Genomic DNA, 18505 nt, shown 5'->3' on the forward strand with positions numbered 1-18505 from the left:
ACTATGAATACACGACTCAATGGCATATCAGAAATCCCACCATCATGATCTGTCCTCTCATTTTCCTGGTTGTGTTGCTAAGAACAGGCTAAAAACAGACAATGATCTTAGAAGACTGCTTCAAAAGAAGCATTGCTGCTTCAGTATGATGATGCTAGATATAAACTGTTCACCATCAGAAATGCTGCAGATATAAATATTACAACTGCTTATCTATCAACAACGCACAAAATCTATAAGAAAGGAAAGGCCTTGAACTTGTCTACTCCTAAATCCTAAATAACACTCGCAGTAGCAGAGCTGTAGCATGAAGCGATGCTACAACCAGAAAGAAGTACAGTCACTGTGTTATTCTATTCATTTCATATACTGCATATTCCAGAATATTCTACCAGCTAGAGTAGCTTCATAAATACATGCTACGTTGGGTAATATGCTCACAATTCCATCACTTGCCCAGAATTTTTGTCATATACATTTGTGCAACTTCCCACCACAGGTTCATCCAACCTTGACAACAATTCCTGGAGTTTGGCTCACATCTCCCTGTTACAATCTGTGACATACCATCCACCACGGGAGTACACACTGGCTCTGTCTATATAAATAGCATTTTCTCTGGCTTTTGTTCACCTTAGTGACAAATACAGATTTGTGGCAACCCAATTACCCAACATCCCTACTGCCTGAATTCTGCTCTCGGCTTTGTCAGGGATCAAGAGCACTTTTTAGTGCCATTTTGAGAGCTGCTCTGGATGACAGTAAATCCAATGCTTTGCTGCAGCTCTTTTGTTTCCAAAGCCGCTGAAGCATTAGCAGGTGACAGAATCATCGAGAATGAGGATGCGAGGCTACAAGTCAACACACACATTCTGCCCTGAGCCCTGACTTCACTCTGTCTGTCAGAGAGTGGGATAATGTCACTACTCCTCAAACTACTGCTTTGATACCCACTCGTACATTTGAACAGCAGCCTGTTAACATGACACAACTGTAATATAATGGGAAGCCTTAAATATCATAAAAAGAAGACACCAGGTTAGGTAGTTGATTGAAGGAACAGTGCATTCACAAATAATGCATTGCAATTGTTTTTATGAATGCTGATAGGAACTGGGTGTCATGGTGAAAAGAGACTTGAATTGAATTTCCTGTCCATGCACTCCAGTGATGGGTATGAGGTTGGAAGAAGGATTCTTATGTTGCAAAATACTTTATCTCTACGGTATGTTCAGTGGTGGTATCTTATGGGGTTGTTTTGCGTCAGCAGGTACTGGGACTTTTACGACAGCCAAAATAATCATCTCCAGTCAGGGCCAAGACATTTAGAATCCTTCCTCCAGACATAACTGACTACAAATTGACTGAGTTTCAATGTCTAAAACTACAAAACATACTTTGTAAGTTTTATAGGTTCTTTGTAAGTTCTTAAAACAAGGGTGGCCTTATTTCTACCCATCCTGGGAAATAAACTCCACCCTAGATTAGAAAAATAATTGTATTGAACAATTTGAACAATTGTATTAATAAGAAATAACTGAATTCCCCAATGTTTTGAGAATATAGTATCTTATTACCCATGGTGTTTATTGTATGCGGCCTTCTGGGCAGCTTTATCAAGTGTGCCAATTATTTCAGCAGCCACTACATGTTGTTTTTAATTTGTATTACTCTTGAATTAGTCCTTGGTGGAAGCGGTCATGAAACTATGGATTATTATGGCCTGCTTAACTCTCAAAAAATGTGGTCAATTAATCATTAGGATTACTTATTTCCTCAACATTTCAAATAGATTATGATCCATATTGTAAATACCATCGTTTTAAATTATTTGTATTATGCAACAGAAATGGGTGGAGCAAAATTACCATGGGTCTTATGAAACAGTAGCAGAAGGAATATAATATCATAAAGTCAAAAGCAAAACCATTCAGTAGAAAACATCAGCTCACCACAAATCTTGATACAAATTACATGCTTGTGTCAGACTACACTGATTTTAATCATTAAATAAAATCCTGACGAGAAAATGAACCCGGAAGTCAATATTGAGCATATTGAACAGAATGCTATCATGGAAAAACTATTCAGATTCTTAACTCTTCTGTGAATGGAAGACAACTCACCACAACATCAACATGTTTCCTGGCAAAAATTGTAAAAAAGTTTTTAAGAGGCCCCATGGCAAATTATATTTCCTGTGATTCCAGTACTGTTATTTAACACTGCTAAATTTAGCACTGTTAAATAACACTGAGTAGGATCGGTGGCATGCAGGGGTCTGAGGGGCGAAGCATCTCATGAATGAGGTTCATACTGCTGTTGACATCGAAAATCAATTCCACCGAACAGATCACAGATGCTACACCATTATGGATAGCAATTGGGAGAACAAATGTTGCTTTCAACTATACTATAAATTCCCAACCATCTCTATGATACCTTGTAGTATGGGAACCACCTACAATACATCCTTCAATGCATCACACCATTCTTAAAAATACTATTGTTTCCTATTTAAAATGCAATCAGCAATTTTGATGTGCAGTTCCTCAATGTTTTCTTTGTAAAATAAATACATACAAAAGTAAATAATCACTATACAGTACAGCTCTTTAAATATTTTGTTTCAGTCCGGATAATCTAGTTTTGTTTTCATTGCATTAATTCCAATTTTAATTGTATTGCCCATCATGCACAGTAAACATTTGCACCGGATCTCTGTAATTCTCTGCGCGAGCCCCTTTGTCATGGCCCGCTTCCGGGAATTTGCCAAGCGGATTAATAAACATACTCACAGCTGAAGTAGGTTACCTAGAAGAATAATGACGTACATCTAAACCCAAAAGAAGAATGATATCAAAAGAAAAAGAATCCCTCCTCCACTATTCACTCCCCCTCACTCTCAGCAGATGGCCCATTTCCCCTTGTTATGAGCTCGGTTCCTATGGCAACCTTTCCCCTGGTAGACTGTAAATGCTATTGGCCATAGGCACCTGAATTTAGAAGCCCCTCAGGCGAAGACTCCTTATCACCTTGCTGAACTCATATTATTAACAAAGCCTCTCAGCTGTCCCTGGTTAGGTGCTGAGAATATAGCCCCGGTGTGAACGTAAGAGTCCCTTAATATGCTTATGGATAGGGTACACTGCAAAAACAGTAGTTTAAGTGCAGTGGTGTGCCCTACGGTTCACATTCAACCCTGACTGTGGCAGTAGCAACTTTTGGGCACAGTGGGGGAACATTATCTACGGCGGGCAACAGCAACTGCTCCAGCTGATCAGGTGCAGTGGGCTGCAGAATAACTGGCACCCCTGACAGGAAGTGCACAAAAACGGTGAAATTGGCCATCTACATTGTTTATGTTATATACTGTTTACAGTATTGTGCCAACGTCCTAGGCACCCTAGATTTTTTAAAATATACATTTGGGCTTAGATACTTTTATATTTATTTATTTTTTAGATTTCCAATAACTTTTCGGACAAAAACTTGATCGCCCTCTCGTTTGCTTCTGGCAATCCAGGTAATCCCAGACAGCCTCGATCAAGTTTTTGTCTTAAAAGTTATAGTCCTTGGGCCAAACCCCAAAATTGGACGATTTGGTACCATCTGGGTGGGCAAATTCTAGATGTGATTTTTTTAGTCCTATACATCCCTAGATTATGTTTTGATATGATAGACCTTTTGGTTTGGCAGCTTATTAGTGGTTATCACCTCCTAAAGGTATGGACTGCTTTCGTTCAAAACCGGAGTTTTGCCAAAAAAAGTCCCCTGCCATATTTTGCCCCCCTTCGCATGATTCGCTTGTAGGTCGGGCTGTGGGGGTGCTAGAGACATGAGCCTGCAGTTTTTGTTATGCGCCTGAGTCTCCTGAACACGTAGAAACCAACCCTGAGTCGATCAGCTATGGTCACTTTTCCCGCACCTACCCCCTACCGGTGAATGCCTAATTTTTGCGGTTTTCCGGAGGTATTGTGCGGTAGGTGCGGGAAAGTTACCATAGCTCAGCGTAGGAAGCTCTGATCGACTCGGGGTTGGTCTCTACGTGTTCAGGAGACCCAGGCGCATAAAGAACATGTCTCTATCAACCACAGCCCAACCACAGCCCGAGCTATGAGCAAATAACCCGAAGGGGAGCAAAATATGGCAGGGGACTTTTTTGGCTCCACCAGAAAAGTTAAAAAGGGTAAAACATTTTACCTAATAGATATCACCATGACACTTCCTCAGTTGGTTACTTACATAAAGACTATTATTTTTTGTATTAAAAGTTTTCTGAATTTTTATGTTTAAATATGCAAATGATGCATTATCTACTTAAAATATGTGTTAATTTACACATACAATACATAAACCCTTCTTGAAGGTTTTGTATATGTCCAGGTTTCAGTTCAGTTCAGTGAGTGAGTCTAGTGGCTGGTGACCGCTAGGACCATAGGCAGATGCCTTGTTGGTAAGTAATTTGTTCAAAGTACTTAAAACAAATAAAGTGTGTGTTTACCCCCTCAAATGAATGAATTAATTAATTAATTTATTATTTATTTAATTTATCTCCAGCCAGATCTATATTTAGAGGTAAGTTACCTTAGGTAAGTTAGCGGTAATGTATATTACATAGATACGCTCCCGTTAATAACTAGCTAGTTAATAACGAGTTAATCACCTTTTAGTTAGCTAGTTTGGCTAGCTAGTAGCTTGCTGTGCACCCAGGCATGAGACACGTGTTTATATTGTAGTAATATTAATGTAACTTAATTTACATTACATTTACAGAAGATTCCTTGTTTGTAGCCCCCCTAAGTTGTAATGAGATCTGCGCCCTTGATTGGCAGCACTGAGCCAGCAGGCAGGGCCCCAATTACTGCACCCTGACAATATTTTAGTTTAGAATAAGGTTGATAATTTTATGTCAAACTATATTTATTCCTCTATGTCAGAGACCCACATCGTCAGCAGTAGTGTAATGATGGATCCAACTTCAGGCGAATGCAGCAGCAACCTGCCAAGAAAGCGGGCCCGCATGGACTGCATCATCCACTGCTCTGATGATGATTCCAACTCAAACCTGGTGTCACCCCAAAACCTGGACTCATGGAGAACTTTGTTGAGGGCGGCAGAAATGAGACAACATCTCCCAATTTTGGACTTAGCCAAATACTTGTGTGAGGGAGATATTCCACCAGTGCAGTATCATTACCGCTGCCGTAGTATTTTCACATTGAAAAAATCCCTGGATTCTATCACAAAAAAAAAAAAAACTGCCTCTGACTCTGGAACCGAAGAAGTAAGTTCAAGAAGACTGTCTAGAGATGTGCCAAGCAAATCCATGGTGTATGATGAAGTGTGTATCTTCTGTGAGAAATCAACAAAGTATCTGAAGGGCAAAAATACGAGGGAACCTCTCGTACAGTGTTCAGAGTTGCGCGCAGATGACAGGATCCGAGAAGCAGCAGTCACCAAACTGGACCAAAGGATGCTTGCTGTCACTAGTAGAGAGCTTGTTGCTGCTGAGGGCCATTATCATAGGTCCTGCTACCGAGCATATACACGCGGAGAGCCTGCTGCCAACTCTAAGTCAAGGGAACAAAGTGGAGATGCAGATGCTCCATATGAGGTAGCAGAAAAACATGCCTACGAGGAACTGTTCTCATACATTAGGAATGAACTCTTTCCCAACCCAGAAGTACTACCCATGACATACCTCTCATCAAGACTACAATCATCCATGACGTCTCTTGGTATCAGCCAGATCAAGGACTCAACCAAGAAACACCTCCGCCGTAGGATGGAAACAGAGTTCGGTGGAACCATCCATATATTTCCTGATGACAGTGGGAGGCTTCTTCTGTACCCAGACAACCTTTCAAAGACTGAGCTGGCCAAAACTGTGTACTCCTTGAATATGGAACTACAGCATACCAGATCTGTCAGAGGTGATATAACAGAAGCAGCTTTGCTGATAAGAAATGAGATAAAAAAACAATACACCCAAGTGTGGCCACCTGATGTAGAACAAAATGAATTCATCCTTCCCAAATCTATCACTCAGTTCCTGCAAACACTACTGACTGGAAACGGCGAGTGCACAAGTCCATCTGAAAGAGTCAAGCGACTTACCACCTCCTTTGGCAGTGACTTGGTCTTTGCAGTCACCAGTGGCAGAATCAAGCCACCAAAACACCTACTTCTGCCGTTTGCTGTGAAGTCCTTGACAGGAAACACAGAACTGGTACACACCTTGAATCGGCTCGGACACGGTGTGTCCTATTCACAGGCTGAAGAGATTGACACAGCACTGTGTCTGCAGAAGATGGAACTGTCAAGGGGCGGCATACCACTACCAACAGACATATACCAAAATGTCTTCACCACCCTGGCTTATGACAACATAGACCGACTAGAGGAGACGGTTAGTGGAGCAGGAACCTCTCACCGAGTCAATGGCATAGCTGTCCAGGCAAAAGTAATTGGACCTGTACCTCAAAGGATCATGCCTACAGTCACTAAGTCAAAGAAGCGGAGCATCAGCCCCAAAGCACTGATGCTACCCACCTACAATTCTGGACAGAGAGTGGGGCCAACAAACGCCCCAAGTGTAGATGCCAACACTACCACACAGGTACATGATGCAAAGGCAAAGAACGTTGTCTGGCTGCTTGCTCGAATGTTTGCCCCAGAAGCTCAGACCGTGAGCAGCTGGACTGGATTCAACATCCAGACCCGCAACAATGTCACAGTGGTCCAGGATACTGTGAGCTACATGCCAACAATCAATGCCCCTGCTACAGAACTGTCTACTGTGTACGAGATGCTAAACCAGACAGTATGCATCATGGAGTCCCTGCAGTTAAAGACAATTGTCTGCGTGTTTGACCAAGCACTCTACGCCAAGGCAGCAGAAATAGTGTGGAAGCATGACAAGTTCAAAAACATTGTCATCAGGATGGGGGTGTTCCACACCATTTGCAACCTACTTTCCATTCTGGGGAAACGATTCCAAGATGCAGGGTTGAGAGACATCTGTGTGGAGTCTGGTGTTATTGCTGAAGGGTCGGTAGCTGGTGTGATGGAAGGAAGAAAGTACAACAGAGCTGTCAGGCTGCACAAGCTGGTCTACGAAGCATTAATGAGGCTTGCCTGGAAAGGCTTCCTTCTGTGGATAAAGGACAAACATCCCACACAGGTTCGCAACCTGGAAGAAGCCCTGAGGGGCATTGGCAGCTTCCATGGTGATGTCTGTCAGGTGTCACTCACAGAGCTTCTTGAGAATGCCTCATTCACCCTCACCATGGAGCTGTTCCAGGTCTACCTGGACTCTCTCCAAAGCCAACATGGTCTTTCAGCTTTCTGGATGTCCTACCTTGATATGACAGAGATCCTGTTGGGCCTGATTCGTGCTTCTAGAGAAGGCAACTGGATGTTGCACCTTGCATGCATCAGAGAGATGATCCCTTGGTGTTTTGCTTACGACAAGCTCAATTACGCCCGCTACCTTTCCTACTACTATGCAACCATGTCACAACTGCCTGCTGATCACCCTGAAGTACATGCCCACTTCCTGCAGGGAGGCTTCTCTGTCCAATTTGGCAGCAGAAATCCTTTTGGGCGAATTCCTGTCGACCAGACCATTGAGGAGACTGTCAACAAGGACACACAAACACCTGGAGGAACCAAAGGCTTCAGTCTCAGGCCTGGGGCTATAAAATGTCCACTCCAATAATAGAATAACCAAATAAAAAGTGATCAATGTCAATGTGCAATTAGAAAACAAAAATATCACAATTAGTGTAAACAATGTACTCTTGAAAACAACTATTGCACATTCAAATAACGTAAACAGGAACAGTCTTTGCGTTTGCCCACTGGACTCCACTGTAGCCTGCACTTTCGATCGTGTTTTGTGACGAACATTTGAACATTAGGGTCTAAACTTTGAGCAACAGTTGAAAATAAACACCATTGCCCTGTTTTATTATGTTTTCTAGTGATGGATCAAGCCGGTATTTTTTTCGGCCTGCTGGCGGGCCGATCGGGCTTAACAGGTTTAATATTACTACAATATAAACACGTGTCTCATGCCTGGGTGCACAGCAAGCTACTAGCTAGCCAAACTAGCTAACTAAAAGGTGATTAACTCGTTATTAACTAGCTAGTTATTAACGGGAGCGTATCTATGTAATATACATTACCGCTAACTTACCTAAGGTAACTTACCTCTAAATATAGATCTGGCTGGAGATAAATTAAATAAATAATAAATTAATTAATTAATTCATTCATTTGAGGGGGTAAACACACACTTTATTTGTTTTAAGTACTTTGAACAAATTACTTACCAACAAGGCATCTGCCTATGGTCCTAGCGGTCACCAGCCACTAGACTCACTCACTGAACTGAACTGAAACCTGGACATATACAAAACCTTCAAGAAGGGTTTATGTATTGTATGTGTAAATTAACACATATTTTAAGTAGATAATGCATCATTTGCATATTTAAACATAAAAATTCAGAAAACTTTTAATACAAAAAATAATAGTCTTTATGTAAGTAACCAACTGAGGAAGTGTCATGGTGATATCTATTAGGTAAAATGTTTTACCCTTTTTAACTTTTCTGGTGGAGCCAAAAAAGTCCCCTGCCATATTTTGCTCCCCTTCGGGTTATTTGCTCATAGCTCGGGCTGTGGTTGGGCTGTGGTTGATAGAGACATGTTCTTTATGCGCCTGGGTCTCCTGAACACGTAGAGACCAACCCCGAGTCGATCAGAGCTTCCTACGCTGAGCTATGGTAACTTTCCCGCACCTACCGCACAATACCTCCGGAAAACCGCAAAAATTAGGCATTCACCGGTAGGGGGTAGGTGCGGGAAAAGTGACCATAGCTGATCGACTCAGGGTTGGTTTCTACGTGTTCAGGAGACTCAGGCGCATAACAAAAACTGCAGGCTCATGTCTCTAGCACCCCCACAGCCCGACCTACAAGCGAATCATGCGAAGGGGGGCAAAATATGGCAGGGGACTTTTTTTGGCAAAACTCCGGTTTTGAACGAAAGCAGTCCATACCTTTAGGAGGTGATAACCACTAATAAGCTGCCAAACCAAAAGGTCTATCATATCAAAACATAATCTAGGGATGTATAGGACTAAAAAAATCACATCTAGAATTTGCCCACCCAGATGGTACCGAAAAATGGTTTGGCCCAAGGACTATTACTGGAAATCCCAAAAATAAATAAATAAATCTAAAAATATCTATGACCAAATTTATATTATCTAGGGTGCCTTGGACTTTAACAGAGTACTGTAAACAGTATATAACAATGGATAATAGTGTCCCATTTCCATCCCCAAAAACACCCATTGAAAAATAAAACAAGATATTCAAATCAATCAATCATTTACTGCCTATCGATATGTTTATTAGTTGTATTTTCACATGCAAATAAAAAAAATTATGATGATGATGACGATGACTATGATGATGATGGAAAGGAAGCTGAAGATAATGCCGATGGAAGTGATAGTGAAATTGGTCTGATTAAGATGGTGACACTAAAGATGTTGAATAAGAAGGGTATCACATTGACGATGATGAATATAACGATGATGATGATGATGGCGACGCCGATTCAGATGATGGCAAAGGATGATGATGCTGATTATGGTGATGGCGGTAATGATATCCAATGAGACTCACTGCAGCTTTTTCTGTTGGCGGTCTGGTTGGAGCAGCATCTGCACCGCCATCTGCGCTAGCATCAGCAACAGTGCTGGAGGGTTCCTGGGCCAGGCCCGGTTCAGAGACAGTTTCAGAGACTGACACTTTTTCAGCACCAGGGGGCGCTGCCTCAGCCTCAGGCTAATCACAGAACGGGGAGGAGAGAAGTACATCAACATTCAAAACACACCAACAGACTCCTCCAATTCTGCTCTTGTTGCACTATGCACGTGTTACGGGATGGTACATGTACTTGTATAGGTTTTAACCACACAGAGACCAATGTAGAATTACACTGTTAAAAGGAACTTTTACTTTTTTATAGCAAGGCCAACAACAAAACACACAATGGCTCCAGTACCATAACTGTGAAACCTGTAGAGGGGCTTACTCAAATAAATAAAACATGGAAAAGTCCAGATATATTCTGATCCAAATATGCATTGTTTTGACAGTCAAAATAATCACTAACATTTCTACAGAAAAGAAAAGTTACAATTTATTTGCAAATGACTGTGCTTGAGGGGTAAATTGCTGGAATAATTTAACTGCAAGACAGTTAAATAAAAGCCTCACATGAAACGTGAAAAACTCCAGTTTAGTTAAGAATAACATTTGACAGACTTTAAATGCTTAATGCAGGGCCAGCCTGTAGCATAGTGACTAAGGTACATGACTGGGACCCGGAAGGTGGGTGGCTCCACCCCCGGTGTAGCCACCATAAGATCCACACAGCTGTAGGGCCCCTGAGGAAGGCCCTTAACCCTGCATTTCTCTGGGACGGAATGTCCCCTGCTTAGTCTAATCAACTGTTACTCGCTTTTGATAAAAGCATCAGCTAAATAACAAATTATCATGATAAATTATATAAATGCATTCAATTTCTAACTGGATGGTGTTGCTGTAAATTGAGATTGAAAGTATTTGTGAAGTGCATAACCACAACAAAGTTATTTATTTCTGGTGCAGCATGGGTGATAATCAGATGACATACATTATAAAAATTTTAAGGATAAACAAACAAAACAAACCATGAAACAATGTAGATGAGTATTTAGAAATCAAAGGAAAAATACAATAAAACAAATGTAACACACAGTGCTAGAAATAAAATAAAAATGATACAATTTAATACATGTTGTACTGCAAGAGGAGAAAGCAGAATCCTATGGATGAAAATGTCACTTAACCTTGTGTAATTAAGCATTGCATGCATTCTTATGCTTGTGTTCCTCTTAACAGTGTGTGCTTCTGAAACAAGAATTGAATGGTGTCTTAAAATTGATGTCTCGCTCGATTAATGTGCTACTGCACAACTTACCATTGTACCAAACCCACTCTGGTTTGAATCTGCGGTAAATAAGGAGGTGCCTGCATCCATCTTTGAGACAAGCAAAAAATACAAGAGTATAAGAAACAGGCTAATATGTAAAACTCCACAATTAACATTGACCACTTTAATCGAATCGAGTCAGCCAATCATGTGGCAGCAACTCAATGCAAAAATGCATGCCGACATGGTCAAGAGGTTCAGTTGTCATTCAGACCAAACATCAGAATGGAGATGAAATGTGATCTAAGTGACTTTGACTGTGGAATGATTGCTAGTGCCGGACAGGGTGGTTTGACTATCTCAGAAACTGATCTCCTCTGAATTTTCATGCACAATAGTTTCTAGAGAATGGCGGAAAAAAACACACCAAAAAAAATCCATTAAGCGGCATTTTTGTGGGCGTTAATGCCTTGTTAATGGTCAGAGGAGAATGGCCAGACTGCTTCAAGCTGACAGGAAGGGAGCAGTAATTTCCCTTCCTGTAATTAATAGCAATTATTTATTGTACATCATTATCCTGAATTGTTTTTACACAAACAGCTATAGAAAAAACCCCTCAATTTTCCTAAAATACACATCGATAGCAATAGCACAATAATTCACTTATAAATAAATTATAATTCTGGATTTAAATGAATAGGTGTAGAAAATTATCTGCAAGTCATCTGCACTTTGTTTGAATATAATTATCATAGAAACCAGGCTAGACAAATTGGTATGCTTTAGAGATATCTGTACGACCACTAACATGCTAATTAGTGACTGGTCATTCTTGGCCTGTATAGTAAGAAAAGTAATTATTGTAAAATTCTGGGTGCATTGAAACCTATTTCACAACACTGATCTCTAATTAGTTTCCCCTGTTCCTTTCACAAAGAGTTATGCATCATTATTAGCTCTTTTAAACAGTTTTGTGATATATAGTGTAATTAAATACACAGTGAGCAATTTATTAGGTCGACCTGTACACCAGCGTGTTAATGCAAATATTTAATCAGTCAATAATGTGGCAGCAATTAAGCATGCAGACGTGGTCAAGAGATTCAGCTGTTGTTCAGACCAAATGTCAGAATGGGGAAGAAATGTGATCTAAGTGACTTTGACCGTGGAATGATTGTTAGTGCCAGACAAGTGGTCAGGGTGGTCAGATGTGGACTTGTTTTTATGTTTTGGATAATTGTCTTGTTGCATGATCAAATTACATTTCGGCTTCAGTTCAAGGACAGTTGAACAGACATTCTCCTTAAGTTTGACTGTTGGTATAATGTTCTCACTGTGAAATGCTGTATTTGCTTTACGCCAGACATACTGGGGCCCATGTCCTAATGGGCTTGGGGATCATTCAGGCACTGTTTTACAAACTGTACGATAAATTAATACATGGGCCAAGTTCCACGTAAATGAACATGCATAGCCTTTATGAGAAAATAAAAAAGATTGAGTAGGCACATATCCAATGAGTAAACTATCAATCCATTACTCATACACATCACTTTTCAATATGAGTGAGGTTTAGATATAACAGGGCTGGCTGCAATCAAGTCTGGCAGTGTTTGATAAACTGATTCTAATTATAAATGAGATTTGATCAATTGATTCAGTAACTAAGGGGGACAATTACTTTTTCACATTATGATATTGGTGTTTGATAATTATTTCATTTAAGTTCATTCAAAAAATGTGCTTTGTGTTTTCTGTTTCCCCTTGTGTAATATTACATTTTGTCTAAGGATCTGAAACCGAGTGACAAATAAGAAATAATGCAGTTGGGGAAATTAGGAAGGGGTTCTGAGTTATTTTTTACAGAACTGTGGTTTTTGCCTTCTTTAAAGCAGTCTGAATCAGGGATAATCTTCCCTTATAACAGCCACCTTCAAAGTGCTTGGTATGGTTTTAAAAATGCGCTGATTCCTTATAAAGATGATGTTTAAACTGCAAGGAGGATAATTTTGGATGTACAGTGAGTAAGGTTTTTTTTACACATGTATACTGATATAACATAACTATTACCCTGACAGTTCCTTAAAAAGCTCAAATAACGTCTTATATAGAATGTATCTTCTATTGCTCTATCGTAAAAAAAACATGAACGATATTTCTAAAAGGACATGAACATGTATTACAATTCATCAGTAAATTCACATACAGTGCTGTAAGCCATGGATGTTTTGGTAAGGGCATGGCATTGGCTTTAATTTTCTTATTCAGTGTTCAACTTTTTCCTTGAACCCTGAGGAGAAGCTTTGGTCACCGCCATTCCGCTAAGAAGGTGGTTAAAGGATGACAGCAATTACCACACATAACATGCCGTTTCATCTTGTAATGGGTTGCAATATCTATAATAGTAATGTGTGAAAAGAAAGTATTGGAAGGTATCTTTACCTGAGAAAATCCATTAAAAGCATTGCTGGACACCTATATTGAATCAGAAAGAAATAATTAATATGTCAGGCTCTGACTAAAGGCTACTTGAAAAAAAGCAGAGATTGTGTTATTCTGCACAGAAATGCATTTTTCAATGGTACAAGAGGAAAACAAAGACATGGAAAAGAAACAGGCGGAGAGAAGGGCAAGGAGTCTGGGCACAGCAGGAACGTCGGGGGAGGAGTGTTGTGTTGCAAAGAGTTTTTTCATCTCAGGGAAAGGAGAGAGGGGTCTCCTGCCAGGGCCTGTTCTATGCTAAGCTAGGCTATGCTATGCTAAGCTACATAGGGGTAATAAAAATTAGATATCTCTTCCTTTTCTGCATCTATTTTTCGGTATAACTTCTCGGTATATCCGGTATGTCCGGTTGTCGCACACGTCTGAGCTGCAGTTCTCGGTATTGGTGCTACCCTCCCTGGAGCTGCATGTGTCAGTGCGCCTGGACGTCCTCGAGGAGGGGTCTCCACTAGTGCCCACGCTCCTGCCGGCATGTTGGGGGGCGGAAGGGTTTTCGTTTTGGTTGCTTTCCCCTATCCAGTGACAAAGTCCCCCAGGCCGTTGTAGAAGAAGCTGGTGCTCCTGCTGACTACCTGCCACTGCTGCTGGGTTGGGAATGGCGACCACCATGCACATCCTTCCCCCATCCCTCATGAAAAAATCCCACACCTGGCTCGAAGTGCTCCAGCTATATCCGGTTCTTGCTTCTGATGAAGGCATCCTTTACCTACCCTCCCCCGCTTTCTCCCGTATGGGCTTCTGCTAATTGGTTGGATGCAAAGTCAACCAGCATGTTGGTCAGATGGCCATCGCCTTCCAGCACACTGACCCCATCCGGCTGGATGGCACAGCCACTTAGCGTATTACTGCTGGCTGTGTTGTAGCGGTCTCAAATGAGTCACATGCACTTTGCTCCACCCCATGTAACCCACTGGGTGGCCCCTCTGATGTAACATTGTCTCAGCCTTATCAGCCAATCTGGATGGGGCCCTTCTGTCCACCGCAGCCTGTTGCTCTGCTGTCTCCTCCACGTGTGGGCCCATGAGGTCTGCAGAAGGAAGCTCTTCCTCTGCGTTAGCTAACTCGCTCATGTTATTCTGTCCCTGGTCCACGACCACCTCCTCCATCTTAGTCTCAGGCATTGAACTCTCTGTTTTCACCCATTCTGACACACTCATACTGGGCCGAGACCCCATCCTGCACTACACCATCCTGTACCACGCGCTCGCTTCCATTGGCCTCGTCCTGAGCCATCCTTCCCTGTTCCTTCCCTGTCCTGGGCTACTCCCTACCTCTGTCTACCATGGCACAGGGATCACGGTCTGGTTTGGGATCAGGACACTGCTGGACTTCCCAGCTCCTAACCTCTGCTTTGGGAGCATCTCCCTGCTGAGCGGGCTCGCTGGCTTGGCTGTCTGCCGAAGTCCAGTCCTGCCTCTCCTCCTCCTCCTCCTCCTCTCTTTCCTCCTCCTTCCCCTCAGAACAAATCTGGCTATCATCTGCCACTGGGCCCCGTTCTTCCCGTTCAGGTGGGAAAGACGGCGGAAGGTTCGAGCCTACAGTTTCGGTTTCGGCGCTGTTCTCCTGGGCGGCCGTGGGGAAACCGAAGGTGGCCACCCAGCCGGGACTGGAGCTCCTGCCTGTCCCTGGGTCAGAGACCGTGCTGGTGACGTCACCGGCACCACCGAGCTCTGTGCCCTCCTCCCCAGTCAGGTTACAGAGAGAGAGAGAGCCAGGCTTTAGGCCGGCAGATAAAAGAGACGTGAAGAAAAAGAAGAAAAAAGCAAAAGCATTCACAGTGAGAGAAGGCATGGAAGAGAAAATAAAGTCAGAAATGGGGTATGGTGAATGTCCAAGAAAGAGCAAACAGACATCTGTGCAATGATTCTGTGAATGAGACAAAGCTGTACGAAAATGACAATGTGTCAACCGGCTTAACTAATCAACATTAAATGCAATAGGATATCATCAACTGAGGCTTTGGCAGCACTTTAAAACTGGTGCACATATCTAATGCTCCAGGAGGAAAGCTCCTGTGAGGCCACGTAGAGTAGTTCCTCACCTGATTTTCCTGGTAATGTAAACTTCCAGCGACAACGTGTCGGACCTTAACAGACTTTTCCATGCCTATGATGCCTGAATGTGTTGCTATGGAGTTTGTTTAATTCCCTCTTGTACTTTAAAGCCCTTGCTATGCTCTTAATTTATTGCTGCCAAATCCACAAAGCTGGTTCTCTGGTGATATTTCTCTCTTGTCTTGGCAAAACCTTGGGACCTATAGTTCTGTCTGCAGTTTGAAAATAGTCACCGCTATTGAGACATTACTTACAGGCTGTGGAGGACCAGAGTTTGTCTAGAAGGAAGAAACAGATACATTGAATACACCATGACATGCACTGGGAATTAGAAGTACACCGCTTTTGAAGAGAGTTTACCAATTATTGCACATAAGCACCACATACTATGTGGGAAAAAAATTACTTATTATTAGGCATTGGCCAAATGGGTTGTGGTGTCGCAATAAATATAATGCAGAGGCCTTCTACTGAAAAACTCAAAATGGCTTCCTTGTCTTTCCTTGGCACAGCTCTGGCCTTCATGTTGACATATGCCAATAACAGACTCCAAGGGTGATCAAAACTAGATACTGAAAGCTTTCTTATACATGCACAAAGAAAGCAAGTGAATATACCTGAGTAAACAGAAATAGCTGAGAAGCCAACTGTTCAATTACTTTTGGTCCCCTAAAATGGGGAGACTATGAGGTGAAAGACTGCACTTTAACCTCATTATTAATCGATTAATTTCAAATCCAATGTGTTGAGAGTAAAGAGCCAACATTGTACCACTGTGCAAATACTTACGGACTGCACTGAATGCAATTCCCAGAAAATGGCCGTTAATGTTATTTTTGGTGCTTGGCATGCCCGAAGCAGCAGGTATAAGGCATTTAAATGAACTACTGAAGGCTGCTTCTGCTCACTGTTTCATTTATTATGAAACTACAGCAGATGTAGAAGCAAAATATCATAATATGCCAAAACTGACCCATGCAGCCACTTAAGGAGAACTACAGAGCCCAGCATGAGGGCATCATGGCTTGGTATTAACACATGTAGCAATGTGCAGGTCCTCAACACAACAACAGCATCAAGAGAAAGATAAAGATCAGCTAAGATAAAATCTTACCGTCCATAGGTCCCAAGGCAGAGTCTACAGGATTAGAAAATATTTGATTAGTTAACTTGCAACGGAATACATTAATTTGTAAACAGAGAATGGCATTCCTACACTCACTGAGCACTTTATTAGGTAGACCTTTACACCAGCTTGTTAATGCAAATATTTAATCAGCCAAACATGTGGTAGAAACTAAAGGCATAAAAGCATGCAGACATGGTCAAGAGGTTCAGCTGTTTTTCAGACCAAATGTCAGAATGGGGAAGAAATATGATCTAAGTTTGACCATGGAATGATTGTTGGTGCTGGACAGGGTGGTTTTAATATCTCATAAATCATAATCTCTTGGGATTTTCACACATAACAGTCACTAGAGTTTGCAGAGAATGGTGCAAAAAACTAAAAAATATCCAGGGAGCAGCAGTTCTGTGGGAAAAATGTGTTGTTAATGAGAGAGGTGAGATAAGGGACAGACTGGTAAAAGTCACACAATTAACCATACATCACAACAGTGGTATGCAGAAGAGCATCTCTGAACACACAATGCGTCAAACCTCTTAGGTCCAGTGCTCACTGATTGTATGTCTGGGTAAGACATTTTGGAGAGATATTATTTTTGAGTTTTGTAAGCATAATAGGACCTGTGACATGGGTGATTGTGACTGGCCAATGGGAGTGGTGGAGTCCGGCTTGAATGGGTCAAAGTCCAGATCCAAGAGAGACTCCCCAGCCTTTTGGTTCTGTGGAGAGAAAACATGACGGCCTCAATCTACAAATCACAATGTCACATGGTACCATTCCTTTTCATTTCAGTTTTCGGAAAGTACAATCCTGCAAGCTGTTGAAGTTATGGCACTGTCCTCCCAACTTGATTCTCTCAGATCAATAGTTCAAGGGAAAAAAGAGGACACATAAAACACATCCATTTTACCCCAAAAACCTTTCCTTCTGGAAATATGCCAATTTTTGTGCAGGTTATGCACTTTTCATTCTCTGCTACAATCTAGAAGCCGGCTCATGAAACAACCATAATGCAGAGGACTAGTTTCTAATTCTAATTTGATGATTGAAAATTCACATGGGTCAAAATTGGAAATTGCCAACACAAGAGTGGAAGGGACCTTCATCACACTTCCAGTACAACGTTCTACATCCTACTGAGCAAAATCAATTCAGTATCATGCTTGATACCGAGATGTCTGACAGCTTAATACTGTCAGTCCTGGATATGTGATTTCCTTTGTCAAAATAAGGAATAAGGAAACCTTGAGATTTAGCATATTAGACATGCTCAGCAGTGGGTGAGCGTTCCTGTAATCACAGAATGCTACAAAGTTGATCTTAACCTGCACAATTTCATGCAAGTTAAGTGCCTGTCAATGGAAAAATACAAATGACCTAAATTTACCGAAACGCGTCGGGTGTGATTTCCTCACATGTATTTTAGTTTTTTATGCAAATGAAAGTATGTGTGGGATTTGGGCAGCAGACTGAACCACTTGTTAGAGATCAAAGGATAAAACAGCATAGCTCCATGGAGACAAGGCAGAAATGTACTGGTTATAGCAAACGCTAATACTTAAGTAAAAATACAGCACTTACAGAAAATACTGCAAATCCTTTTTGTGGACTACAGCAGAAATGTAAAATGCTCATTGTTATTCACAATCTACACAACTGTAACAAGCTTGTCAGGGAGGGTTGACAACACTGTTGAATTAATTTAAGTTTGAAATGTTGTGAACCAGGCGGCACGGATGGTGCAGTGGGTAGCACTGCCGCCTCACAGCAAGGAGGTCCTGGGTTCGAATCCCCGTCGGCCGGGGCCTCTCTGTGCGGAGTTTGCA

At 41.7% G+C, this 18505-nt stretch overlaps 1 protein-coding gene across 2 annotated transcripts in view; it reads right to left on the reverse strand.

The window, feature by feature from the left end:
* amph (amphiphysin) overlaps positions 1-18505 on the reverse strand; it is a 109518-nt gene that overhangs the window by 15005 nt on the left and 76008 nt on the right. For both annotated transcript variants that reach the window (XM_061240746.1, XM_061240745.1), the window contains exons 12-17: positions 17300-17398; positions 16668-16691; positions 15808-15831; positions 13440-13472; positions 11046-11105; positions 9704-9865 (exon numbers count right to left, since the gene is read on the reverse strand). In XM_061240746.1, the coding sequence (XP_061096730.1) occupies positions 9704-9865; positions 11046-11105; positions 13440-13472; positions 15808-15831; positions 16668-16691; positions 17300-17398 (402 nt within the window). The remainder of the gene's footprint in view (positions 1-9703; positions 9866-11045; positions 11106-13439; positions 13473-15807; positions 15832-16667; positions 16692-17299; positions 17399-18505) is intronic.

Source organism: Conger conger, chromosome 4 (genome assembly GCF_963514075.1).
Source record: "Conger conger chromosome 4, fConCon1.1, whole genome shotgun sequence".
Lineage (NCBI taxonomy): Eukaryota > Metazoa > Chordata > Actinopteri > Anguilliformes > Congridae > Conger > Conger conger.